The 14,252-nt window shown below is 39.4% G+C and overlaps 1 protein-coding gene across 1 annotated transcript in view; it reads left to right on the forward strand.

Annotated features, from left to right (window-relative positions):
• Nucleotides 1-14,252, forward strand: part of CSMD3 (CUB and Sushi multiple domains 3) — a 782,898-nt gene that overhangs the window by 715,989 nt on the left and 52,657 nt on the right. The window contains exons 62-65 of the mRNA XM_058175006.1: nucleotides 3,650-3,823; nucleotides 6,362-6,435; nucleotides 11,169-11,280; nucleotides 13,009-13,188. Of these exons, the coding sequence (XP_058030989.1) occupies nucleotides 3,650-3,823; nucleotides 6,362-6,435; nucleotides 11,169-11,280; nucleotides 13,009-13,188 (540 nt within the window). The remainder of the gene's footprint in view (nucleotides 1-3,649; nucleotides 3,824-6,361; nucleotides 6,436-11,168; nucleotides 11,281-13,008; nucleotides 13,189-14,252) is intronic.

A 14,252-nucleotide genomic window follows, 5' to 3' on the forward strand; every position in this document is an offset into this window, starting at 1 on the left:
GAAAGCTCTGTTTGACCAGATAGAGGAGGAGGAGAACGTTGAAGTATGAAAACTATAAGATGAAGGAAGCAGAAAACATGACCTCTGAATTCATTTCTCAAGCTGTCCAAAACATTTCTCCTACACTTGATCAAATATAAAGATTTTTCAGTCTGTGTTTTCACAAACATGCCCATTACCAAGTCTACAAGAGTAACATGAGGACTTTGCTAATCACTCATGGCTTGACTTCTGCAATGCATTCTATATGGGGCTGCCCTTGAAGACAGCCTGGAAGCTTCAATTGGCTCAGAATGCAGTGACACAGGCAATAGTGGCCCTGCCTAACACCTCTGCTGCATGATCTGTATTGGTTTCCAGTGTGCTTCTAGGTTCAATTCAAAGTACTGGTCATTACCTATAACCTTCGTAGCATAGGCCTTATTACTTGAGGGTTCCTTCAATTAAACAACAGTAGGTTGGGGCTGCTGAAATCTCAGGCAGGACTATAGAAAAGTTGACTCCAAGAATCCTGATAGATCCCGGAAGCCAATTTCTCTGTAGTTCTGCATGAGACCACAACCTCCTGATGCATCTAAGTATCCTGAATTGACCTATCATGGTTGAATCTCCCTTTTTCTTTTTCTTTTCTATATCCTGTCTGGTTTTGCTTTGTTTTTAAGTCTCTGGAATCTCTGTTCTTTTTTTGTGTTCTTTTCTTTTAAATGTTATTAACAATTTGTAAACTTATCAGACTCACTGGGAGTCAGATGACATATAACCGGTTTGACGCAGTCAGCCTGATGTTCAGATTGGGTTTGGCATTTTTATCTACAAACTAGTCTAGTGTTGGCGAACTTTTCACGTTCTCCTGTGCCGGCCCACATGCCGGAAGTGGCACACAAAACCGTCTCATGCTGAATGCGCGGCATCGCTGGCTCCTGTCGCGTTCTTGTGCTCAAACGCGTGCCGGCCAGCTGGCCATCGCGCATGTGATGCCAGCGACCCCGGAAGTGCAGTGGTCCATCGTGCATGCGTGTTGGTGAACCTATGACATGCATGCCACCTCACACATGCGTGTTGGTGAACCAATGGCACATGTGCCACCTTGTGCATGCATGTTGGCAAACCTATGGCATGTTTGCCACCTCATGCATGTGCAGTCTTCCGGCACCGTGTGCATGCGACGGCCAGCTGACCGGTGCGCATTTGAGCACAGGAACACGACAAGAGCTGGTGAGGGACAGTTTTGCGTGCCACTTCGGGTACGCATGCCATAGGTTCACCAACACTGATCTAGTCCTTCCCAAGAACCTGGGATAGGCAGCTGTGGATACTTTATGGTGTTAGAGGCATCGTCATAGAATGTAAACTGCTACATGTCAAACTGCCTTTTGCAATTGACTCAATGTTTAATGTTCAAGTGATGTTCCAGTTGTTTTGGGACTGCATCCAAGGCCGCTATTATTGGTACTACCTTTGATTTCTTTTGACACAGTTGTTAATAATAATTATTAATTAATATGTTCCAGTGGTCAAAGAATTCCTCATCCTGCCATGTACTGCAATTTTTCTCCAAAACCTTTCTTTGTTTGCTATAACATCTGGAATATGGGAGCAAGTATGAAATAGAAAAAGTTGAGAGAGAAAAATATTTATGTAATTCACAATTGAAGGAATAAGCCATTGTATTTTCCTCTCCCCCACTCCAGTTATCAATCCGAATCATTATTTCGGTCTTGGTCATAAGTAGGAAGATTTTAAATTGAAACTGTAAAATCTGCCATTAGAGTCACATAGAAACAATGATGCTTTAGAATAGAATTATTCTACTGCAATCTAATTATTAATAGCCTGCCTTTTTTAGGGGGATCTTGAAATGATGTAGATACTGGTCTCCACAGACTTAGAAGAACGCTTTGAAATAGGATGGGCTGACAGAAATAGCAAGGGGCTCAAAGTCATCATCAATGCTCTGTAGTGAATTTAAACCTGGCCCTTGTCAAACCCAAGGCCAATATCTTAACCAGAATACCACATAGGCCTTAGAATACTCCTAAAATACTATTGAATCTCGTTCTTAATTTCATTCATACCGCATTCATTGAGAATGCCACTTCCCATTGTCAGTTGATTCGCCACTGTAAAAACAGAGCATTGGACATTTTCATAGGCTATTTTATATTTTCCTTTTAATCTACTATGTATCAATGATTTTAGATGTAATAGGACAACAGGTTTAGAGAGATAGATAGAATTGGTTAGTGGTGCATATCAAAACCATGAACAAGATTGTCAGGCACATTTCAGATTAAACTCATATTGAGTTTTATTGGAAGAGGTCTTAACTAGCTCATCCATAGATACTTCCTACATTATGGTGGCAGTTTCTGCAAGTGAAATAAAGCCACTTTGATCACCATCATGTAAATAAGCACTAGAACAGGTGCAGTGGTGGGATTCAAATAATTTAACAACCGGTTCTCTGTCCTAATGATTTCTTCCAACAACCAGTTCACCAAACTGCTCAGAACGTTAGCAACCGGTTCTCCCGAAGTGGTGCGAACTGGCTGAATCCCACCACTGAACAGGTGGCTATGTAAATCAATGCACTAAATAAATGAATAGGCCAAATTTTGCTCTTATTTATATCTAAAAGGTTCAACATTACTTACTGTTACTTATTTTTAATGTTGTCTTTTACTGCAGTGAGATTTGTTGAGGTATTCTTTGGAAAAGGACATATTAATGAAACAAATAAATGTAATTGTATCCCGAGTTATTCTAATCAAATGTTACTCTTTTACATTATTGTAATATCAGGGCTAATATGCCTGAATTGGACTATGTCTTCAGCCAAGTTTCAGGCCAACCTTCTCAGTTTTATCATTCTCTGAGCAGAATAATTCTTTCTCATTGCTCAGTTGCTCTGGTCAAATCCAATACCATCTTCCCAGTTAATGTTAAGTGACATAAAACAGATGCCTGATTAATTTTCTTTTGTACTTACAGTTAGGATGTTGTCAGAAATAGCAAGGTATAAATACTGCTGACAAGGAAGACCCCATGACTTATTCTCTACTACAAAGAGTAGCATTTTATCTGCACAGTACCCGGGTCTGAGGCGGGGGTGGGGGGAGGAGAAGACTGATGTGCATTGCCATGATGTCTAGTTTCTATGGTTACATACTCAGACAGAATTGCTAAACATCCAGTAATAGAAAGTGGCTAGGAAAAGGCCAGAGAATATCAATGCATGATGTAATTCCTGCAAATATTCTCTTATTAAAGCAATAATCAAATAGTCCAAAAAAATCTGTGTGATATTTGTTTAAGAAATGTTTTAAATATTTTCTTGAAAGCCTCCGTCCTTGTTAACACAGTTGACAATGAACGAAATTATTTTTTGGACCTTCTGCATATTAACTATTAGCTTTTGACATTTACACAGAAAAAGACAAGTAAGATTTAGACCATTGTGTCTCAAGAATATGATTTACATTTATACCTTCTGTAGGTACGTGTGTACCTACCGCAGTTCCACTTCTTATTTTAGATCAGAATTTTTTATGATTATAAAAGGCTTCAAGCTTTCTGTTTTTCAACACATACAAGTCTAACCTCTAAAAAGAAATGTCAATATATTTTCCACATTTTTTTTTTCCTACAGCGAAGTTTTGCGGTGATCCAGGAGTACCCGCTCAAGGCAAAAGGGAAGGGAAAAGCTTTATTTATCAGTCAGAAGTCTCTTTCAGTTGTAATCTTCCATTTGTGTTGGTTGGTTCCAGCACTCGTATATGCCAAGCAGATGGTACATGGAGTGGATCATCTCCCCGTTGCATAGGTATGGCGACACCTTTCCTAATTGGTAGCTTGCTGTATTTTTTTATTTGTTTGTTTTTATAAGTGTTTAAGTTGGGTGGACTTCAACTACTAGAATTCTCCATCCACGTGTGCTGTCCTGTTCACTCGGAACCAAGACATAACGATGGTTTAGTAGGTTTATTAATGTTCCCTAGCAATTCCCTTCACCAAAGGCCCAGAATTCTCCCCGCCAAAAGCACACCAGTACTAGTCCACAGAGCAATGGCCAATGAGCCCACAAGGCATTTGAAAGTTTCCCAAACAAGACAAATCTACCAGGCAAAATTAAATCCACAACACAAGAGGATTCATGAGGCAAGAGAAGTCCAGAGTTCACAAGGCACAATTCAAAGTCAAGGCACAGTGTCAATCCAAAGCAAGGCAAGAATCACAATGACCAGGAAACACACAGCGAAGAAATAAACACATTCCCAGCATTGTCTCCATCTGTCTGCTATGCTAAATACTGGTAGCCATCTTCTGGTGCAGCCCATCCAGAGGGACAAGACTGCCTCCTTGTGAATAATGGGGCTGACCTTATCTGTGCCTGCTTTTTCTCTGATCTACATGTTCTTGGATCAGTTGCAGTAAGCAGTTCCTCATCATCATCACTAACCAGCTGCAGCTGGATGATTTCCCCACGTGAAGCTTCAGGGTTGTCCTGCTGCAGCTGCACTTCAGCCAAATCACTCTCTCAACTGGCTGCTCAGAGCCATTGACCAACTCCCATCTCAATGTCCCTGGGACTGGTTCATCCTCCTCCAAACTGATACCTGGAGAGGTATCTGCGGGAGTCATCAAATCATGATGCTGGTTTTAGAATTCTGTAAGTTGAAGCCCACACATTTTAAAATGGCCCCAATTAAAAACACTGCTTTACACCCTTTCCTTACAGTGCAACCTTAAATAGTCATATGCTGTTGTATTCTCAGGAACTCATTTCTTGTTTAATTGGACGTAAGATTGCAACTGAACTATTGTTTTCATCAGGCACTTTTGTACAAGTAGTCATTGCTTAACACACAATTGATTAGTGATTGTTCAGAGTTACAATGGACTTCCCCAGAGCTACTTTGGACCCACTGCAATCATATGTTCCATTTTGGTGCTTGGCAACCATCATTTGCAATATCCCATGTTTATGCAAACTTTGCAGCCCTCTCTAAGCAGTTTACAGAGTCAGCATATTGCCCCCAAACAATGGGGGGGGGGTCCCCATTTTACCCACCTCGGAAGAATGGAAGGCTGAGTCAACCTTGAGCCTGATGAGATTTGAACGGCCAAATTGCAGTCAGCTGGCAGTCAGCAGAATTAGCCTGCAGTACTGCACTTTAACCCCTGTGCCACAGTGGCTCATACTTTCTACATTATACTTTTATATTTTAACTTTTCCTTAACGCACTTCTCTTTTCTTGTGCCTTTTCTCGTTTAGACTATTTACTCCTTTTGAAAGAAAAACATCTCCCTCTTTTTTTTAAAAAAAAATGGCTGCTTTACTCTGCTGGTGGTTGCAGAGCTTCCAAAACACACGTCACTTTTCACACCTGTTTCAAGGTTGATTGGCAACTCTGCCTTGCTAACACTGGGGACAAGTCTAGATAGGAGCACAGGTGCCTGCAATTTTTCTAAGCAGCCTGCCTCTTCCATAACTTATAACGGCATGTATAATTGCATCTTCAGTGCAAAATTGCAATCTTACCAAGGAAAAGGTTCTTATGCACTGTGGCATTTGGAATGGAATACAAATTTGGTAATGCTTAAAACAGCTCCACTGATGTTAGTTTATGACTAGTAATTTCTGACTAACCTAAGCCCCAGTTAGTGAATTAATTCTAAGCATGACTGCGGGAATAGCAATAGCACTTAAACTTATATACCATTTTCAGTGCTTTGCAGCCCTTTCTAAGCAGTTTACAGAGTCAGCATATTGCCCCCAACAATTTGGGTCCTCATTTTACCCACCTTGGAAGGATGGAAGGTTGAGTCAACCTTGAGCCTGGTGAGATTTGAACTGCCAAACTGCAATCAGTGGACAGTCAGCAGAAGTAGCTTGCAGTACTTCACTCTAACCACTGCGCCACCGCAGTTCATATAGGATATCCATCCTATATATTATAGGGCCTCTATATATTATGAAAAGATTTTTATATAAATTGTTCTTTGTGGACATTCAAGCACGGAGGGAAAATTAACACTGGAAATGCAGAATTTGGTCTGTGGTCTCTTTAGTATTGGATAGCTTTATTGGGACAATTTTCAGTACCAATAAATAAGCATAAGGTATGAAAGATAAGGACACAAGAATCAAAGGGTAAAGCATTTGGGTTCACTTTTTTTTTCAAAAGTAGCACTATAAACCTTGCATTAGTACTTTATGAAATATGAGTTTCAACATTCAAACTCATTGAAATGATGACATTTCTGAAAACTGTTTGGAAGCATTTGGGTATAAATGGACATACATTTTTTTAAAAAAAAAACTATTTTATTTCACAACTTTTTGTTTTTTTTGACAAAGAACCTAGTCGGACAGCCTGTGAAAACCCTGGGGTTCCTCATCATGGATCGCAAAACAACACATTTGGTTACCAGGTAGGAGTCCTAACTTTTATTGAATAAGGAAGAGAGATAACTTCCTTATCTCTCTTGACCAAGGATGTCAAACTCGCAGCATCACAGTGGCATCACATGATGTATTGGGACTTTTTTCCCCTTTGCTAAACGTGGGCACGGCCAACACATGATGCATCTGGCCCATGGGCCGGGAGTTTGACAGCCCTGCTCTTGAGTATAACTCAAGCTTCAGTAACTATTGAATTTGATTTTATCCTTCCTATATCCAAATAGTCATTACCATTAATATCATCACTGAAAACCACTTAGACTAAAGTTGTATATTTCCTATTTATTTTTAATAAAGTTTAATTAAAGGTGGAATTCTTAGCATACTCAAATTCCAAATAATTTAGTAAAATTTAACACAGAGACAAACATCGTGTGTACTTGTGTGTATATGTATGTGTGTATACATATATGTAATGTTAAACTACATAAATTAAATTATGTAATTGAGAAAAATGTTGAAGTACAAAGGAGGAAAATTTATTCAATGGAAATCACTACTATCTGGATTTTTCATGTTAAATGAAATGAATTATTTGATGTCGTTTCCTCACCCAGAATCAAATTCATAAAAATCATCCTAGCATTACTGGCTTTAAAAAGTGCTGTCCTTTTACATTCAGTCTTTGATTATCTTTAATGAGATTTGCTTTCCAATCAACATTTTAACAGCATGTCCATGTGCTTGCTCCATTCCACCACAGTAGAAGTTTTACCCTAAAGGCAGCACTGACATTATTCCTGAACAAAAGATTACATTTGCAACTTGAGGAGGGCAGTAAGAAAATGAGAAGCATTGCCCTGAACAAAATGTATGGTTTCTCCATTACTTGTCACGGTTTTTGCATAAGTGTAAAATGAAGCAGTATTATAATTTTAGAGATGAGACTCTCAGGACAAGCTGAAGTGGGGAAAAAAATCTGTGATCAAATTCTGAAAGTTTTATTTATTTATTTATTTATTTATTTATTTATTTATTTATTTATTTATTTTTGTCACAACATCATATAAAAGGATTTTATAATATATAAACATATATATGAGTAAATATTAGGAGGTATAAGCATCTATATATATATAGGAAGAAGAAAAGAAAAACAATAGGACAGGAACGGTAGGCACGTTTGTGCGCTTATGCACGCCCCTTATGGTCCTCTTAGGAATGGGGTGAGGTCAATAGTAGAAAGTTTTTGGTTAAAGCTTTTAGGATTATGGGAAGAGACCACAGAGTCAGGTAAAGTGTTCCAAGCACTGATGATTCTGTTACAGAAGTCATATTTTCTGCAATCTAGATTAAAGCGGTTGACATTAAGTTTAAATCTGTTGGTTGCTCTTGTATTATTGCAGTTAAAGCTGAAGTAGTCTTTAACAGGAAGGACATTACAATAGATGATTCTATGAGTTAAACTTAGGTCTTGTCGAAGGCGACGGAGTTCCAAGTTTTCTAAGCCTAGGATTTCAAGTCTGGTGGGATAAGGTATTTTGTTGTTTTCAGAGGAATGGAGAGCGCTTCTTGTGAAATATTTCTGGACTCGTTCAATTGTATTGATGTCAGAGATGTGGTGAGGAAGAAGTTGTTGTACTATAGTTAATACTAGTAAAATTATTATCTTTATCTATAACCATGCTAGGTTACTAGTTTTTTTCCCCCAATCTGATCTGTGAGAAATAAATAAGATGGTATCAAATTGCAGCTATTACATTTCATGTCTTCTCCATGTCTACTGCTTTGTTATGATATCATAAACCTTTCCCAAACAGCTGCATTCATTTTGTAAAGGCAAAATAAAGGACTTTTGCCAACTCCACCTGCAAGCTTTAGAAGGAGATTGTTTTCCTGAAGTGAATTCTGAGACTTGAGATATATGTGCAGAAATGTTGCTGGTAACACATGAAAGCTGTTTATAGAACCATTATTGGGTGTAGCTGAAATAACAGGAATTTATTCAGAGAATCTGTCATACATGCAAATGATTAAACTCTACTTCTTTGTAGTTTATTTTGTGGCATGTTCACATGAATGTCAATTCAGCATTTATGTATGTATTAATTCTGAAAGGTTCCCAGGCGCAATCTGAATTTAGAAATAAAAATAGATCCATTGTATTTGTAGTAGCCTCTGGGTCAGTTTTATCATGTTTTATATGAACCTCGGTATGGAGATGAAAGCTACCTTTTTCTAGTGAATTTAATGTTTGTAAAAAGAATAATATTGATAGTACAGGGAAATGAGTTTGTGTAGCTATAAAAAGTACATCCCGAATAAAAATAAGTTTGAAGAACTCAAATAATAAAGAAATTACCATTGCTGTAAATTTATTACATGGAATTCATTCATGTGTAGCCCTAGTTGATCATTAAGTCCAAATGCCTCAAGAGGTCACTTCAATTTAGTTGCATTTTATTGTTGCAACTCATAGGTTGTAACATAATATGGATTCACCAAGCGTGCAATAAAAATAGTAAACTGTAATTAATAAACAAAAATTAAAATTATGTAAAATCAAGTCAATGGCCAATAAAAAACACAAGGACAAAATTCACTTGTATAATGGAGGAGGTATTTATGATTCTCAGCTGCCTGAAGAAGTCAATTTGTATTTGTGAGAGAAGTTTTGTCTTCTTAGCAATGACATCAGTGAAACAAATGACGCGTCACCAATATAAAGTGACTTATTGTATGAAAGGAGCTACTGACCCTTTATCACAGTCATTGCCATGATCCAGAACCTAACTCTTGTGTGTTTGCATGTACCCATTAGGAACCAGTTTGTTTGTTTATTGTTTATTTAAATTTTTATACCCCCCTTCTCCCGAAGGACTCAGGGCGGTGTACAGCCAAGATTAAAACAATTAAATATACAAAATTAAAATAGCAATTAAAATACTTATTCAATAAATGGCCGAATTAAAACCATCAAATTGACCGATACTAAAATACCCCAAAAAAATTATTAAAAATTCAAAAATTTAAAAATTTAAAAATCAAGCCAGTCCCGCTTGGGTAAACAAATAAGTTTTCAATTCACGGCAAAAGGTCCGAAGGTCAGATATTTGGCGCAAACCAGGGGGAAGTTCGTTCCAGAGGGTAGGAGCCCCCACAGAGAAGGACCTTCCCCTGAGGGCCGCCAGCCGACATTGCTTGGCAGACGGCACCCTGAGAAGACCCTCTCTGTGAGAGCGTACGGGTCAGTGGGAGGCATAAGGTAACAGCAGGTGGTCCCGTAAGTACCCGGGCCCTAAGCCATGGAGTGCTTTAAAGGTGGTAACCAGCACCTTGAAGCGCACCCGAAAGACCACAGGTAGCCAGTGCAAACTGCGCAGGAGTGGTGTTACCCGGGAGCAATGTGAAGCTTCCTCAATCACCCGCACAGCTGCATTCTGGACTAACTGGAGTCTCCGAGTGCACTTCAGGGGTAGCCCCATGTAGAGAGCATTGCAATAATCCAGACGAGAAGTGATGAGAGCATGAGTGACCGTGCATAAGGCATCCCGGTCAAGAAAGGGGCACAACTGGCGAACCAGGCGAACCTGGTAGAAGGCTCTCCTGGAGACGGCCGCCAGCTGGTCTTCAAACGACAGCCGTCCATCCAGGAGAACGCCCAAGTTGCATACCCTTTCTGTTGGGGCCAGTGACTCGCCCCCAACAGTCAGCCGCGGTTGCAGCTGACTGTACCGGGGTGCCGGCATCCACAGCCACTCCGTCTTGGATGGATTGAGTCTGAGTCTGTTTCTCCCCATCCAGACCCGTACGGCTTCCAGGCAACGGGACAGCACTTCGACAGCTTCATTGGGGTGGCCCGGGGTGGAAAAGTACAGCTGAGTGTCATCAGCGTACAGCTGGTAACTCACCCCGAAGCCACTGATGACCTCGCACAATGGCTTCATATAGATATTGAACAGGAGAGGCGAGAGAATCGACCCCTGAGTCACCCCACAAGTAAGGCACCTCGCGGTCGATCTCTGCCCTCCTGTCAACACCGTCTGCGACCGGTCGGAGAGATAGGAGGAGAACCACCGGTAAACGGTGCCTCCCACTCCCAAACTCTCCAACCGGTGCAGCAGGATACCATGGTCGATGGTATCAAAAGCCGATGAGAGATCTAACAGGACCAGGGCAGAGGAACAACCCCTATCCCTGGCCCTCCAGAGGTCATCCACCAACGCGACCAAAGCTGTCTCCGTGCTATACCCGGACCGGAAGCCAGACTGGAACGGGTCTAGATAGACAGCTTCATCCAGGTACTGGGGAAGCTGCCACGCCAGTTGATGCTTTTAAAATGTTTATGAGCTGGGCACATTGTAAATATAATGGTGGGATAAAAATTAAGATAGTGAAGATGAGCCATTGGCCATTTTGTGCATTTCTTATGATAGACTCAACTTCTTTTCATCCTCACCATAAACCTTTATTGAATTTTCTTACTGTATTAAAAGTGGAAGAAACAACAAAATGTCTATGAAAATAAGGAGCACATCTTGATGCAATCTTAATAACAAATATCTACGAGTGATTAAGAAAAAGTTGGTTTTCCTCCTCTTGTACCTAGGGTTGTTCATAGACCTTTTAGTGTAGCAACTAGTGTTTAAAAATACCTTACATTGGCTAGATTTGTGAATGTGTGCAGAGAGGGATGTGTCTGTGATCTCTCTGTGTTGAGTTGATCACTAATCCAATTGATCTACTTTTAATCTTTCAATAGGTAGGCAATATTGTGCAGTTTCACTGTAGAAAAGGCTACCTGCTTCAAGGGTCTACAACTCGAACTTGCCTTCCTGATCTTACATGGAGTGGGATTCAACCTGAATGCATTGGTAAGTCAAGAACAGAGAGAAGAGTCAGATACAGAATTTGTGATGCAAATTGAGACTGACATGCCTCAAATCAGTATCCAAAGAAGAAATAAAAATAGTATCTTATTTGTGCTGCCATTCTCCAAACAAACTAAATATTTATAGGTTTATATATGAGGAGATAGTTTACAGAAAATATGTGTTTTAATGGAAAAGAATGAAAAAAGGCTAACTGTATTAAGAAAACACCAATTTAAATGCTGATTTTGTGCTAGTTTTTTTTTAAAAGTTGTAAACTGGTATTGAGACAGGGTGAACAAATGTTAAAAAAAGTAAAAACAAACATTAATATTTTCTGACAGAAGAGAATATTTGTAGCTCAGGGTTGAACTGTGGGGTTCTTGGTGCTCTTTGACCTTGAAGACATTTCATTACCAAAGTAGGTAACATCATCAGTGCTAGCATAAGTGAAATGTCTTCAAGAAAACCACCAAGTCCAAAGGATACTATAGACCCCACATTAATGTATTCACTAATCTGTACAGAAGAGAATCAGCCTGCAGCCTGGGATTCCTTGATATTATCTTATCAAAGTAGTTCCCTATGGAACTCTGCTTAGCTTCCTAACCCACATAAAATCAACCACATACTGTCACATAATGCATATATTTAAAACAGTTACATCAAGACTCTTACTTATCTAGCAGTCTTAACAGTCCTTAAGCTTTCAACCTGGACTTTCACATCACCCCATAGAGTCCTCTTTGTGTGTTTCTGGAGTCCCCCTTTCCCATGTTTTGGGAATGTTTCACTATTTACACTGAGAGCATATGCACCAAGACAAATTCCTTGTGTGTACAATCACACTTGGCCAATAAAAATTCTATTCTAAATTCTATTCTATTAAGGTCAAATGTGGATTCAATTACAATTAATGAATTTTAATACAGAACTGCCACAATTTACACTGTGGAAGCAGTTCAAAGTCACCAATGCTGAAATGGACCCAAACATTTTATGGTAATTAAGGAGGACCTAACTGTATTTGAAAATATTCATCCATCTTTCTTTACAGATCAGATTGATCTATTTGTAGTCTATCAAAAAGTGTGAAATATTGAGCAGTTTTATTGTAGAAAAACTACCTTTTCTCCCCCCCCCAATTTAAACCTTTTCTGATATTGAAAAAGGAATGATGGAGACTTATATTGGTGAGAGTCCATCCTTTATTTTAAACCAATGATTATAACTCTAGTATAGAGATTCTAAATCATTCAGAAATACTAGTGTTAAAGTGAAACTCCATGGGTTGGATTCTGACATTATTCTTTCTTTTCTGAATGTGCATGAAGTGTTATATATTTATTCTATTTAAGCACATACAGCACTATCAAGCATAAACATTTACAATTATTGTAAATGTCCAGGCTATGTAATTCATGATAAACCTGGTGCAAAGATTTCTCAGTTAAAATGAGTGATATGCTCTTCATCTTCCACATTGTCTCTAGTATTCAAATATATGAGGAACGTATGGGATCTAATCCACTTTCTCTACTGTCAACGCAACCACAGTATTTAACCGCTCCCAGGCATGGTTTGACATAAATTGAGGAGTTAATAAAAGTGTGGAGTTATTAAAGACCTTCTCACACATTTTAGAGCAATTTGAGCAATGATCATTACTTGTAGTTGAAGGATATGCCATTGCGTGTCATGTATAACATGAATTGCACATTTTTATTGTAGCTCACAGCTGTAAGCAGCCCGAATCTCCAGCTCACACAAATGTTGCAGGAATGGATCTTCCATCCCTCGGTTATACCTTGATATATACATGCCAACCTGGATTCTTTCTAGCAGGAGGATCAGAACACAGAGTCTGTAGATCTGATGGTACATGGACAGGGAAGGTTCCTTTCTGTGAAGGTAATGTAGTCCACATCTTTCCTTTATCTCTAGTGCATAAGATCTCAGAGTACTGTACATATAAGCAACAAGTGATAACTCATGATCTTAATCATAAAATATAATCATGAATCATTAGATAGAAACTAAATAATTTAGATACTAAATAAGCAACATAATTCATAATAGGATACTAAATAAAAACAATCAGCATAAATCATGAGACACAAACAAGAAAGTTATAGTCATAAGAAACTAAGGGAATAGGTAATAGGAAAGATGATAAGGATAATAGCTAATACAGCCCTGCTAGGTGATTTGACATCCCAGGGCATAGGACAGTATTGTGGTAATTAGTTGTTTAGCAGAGTGGTACCATGGGGGGAAAAACTGAGTGCCGAAAAGGGAGCGCACAAACGCTCGTGCATCTGGGCCACAACCCGGAAGAGGAGCTGCCCAGCTGCATGCACGTGCCTGAAAATGAACTTCCAGTTTAAGCTACTGAACTTCTGGTTTCAGCCAGCTACTGTTCTGGGTTTCTGGCGCACATGCACGCATGCACGCATGACGATCAACTGGCCAGCACACATGCTTACGCAGGAAAATGAAAAACCAGCTCTTCCAGTTTCCAGCACTGCTCCATGCAAAAAGGCCAGCTGGTTGTTGCGCATGCATGAAACCCAGAAGAGGAACAGGCAATGCTGCGTATGCCAGGCAACATGGCTCTGTGTGCCACTTTGGGCATGCGTGCCATAGATTCATCATCACGGCACTATGATGTTACCTTGAAGGAAGAAGTTGAAACAGTTTATGTCCAGGATATAAGGGGTCTGTAGATATTTTCACAGCCCTCTTACTGACTCGTGCAGTACAGAGGCTGGTTGCAGTTGTTTTTTTCTGCAATCCTAACTATACGATGAAGTCTGTATCCGTCTTGTTTGGTTGCTGTGTCAAACCAGACAGTTCTAGAGGTACAAATGACAGACTCAATAATTTCTTTGTAGAACTGTATCAGCAGCTCCTTGGGCAGTCTGAGATTTCTCAGATGGCACAGGAAGAACATTGGCATAGATTATATACCTCAC

This window comes from Ahaetulla prasina, chromosome 3, assembly GCF_028640845.1.
Source record: "Ahaetulla prasina isolate Xishuangbanna chromosome 3, ASM2864084v1, whole genome shotgun sequence".
Taxonomy (NCBI): Eukaryota; Metazoa; Chordata; class Lepidosauria; order Squamata; family Colubridae; genus Ahaetulla; species Ahaetulla prasina.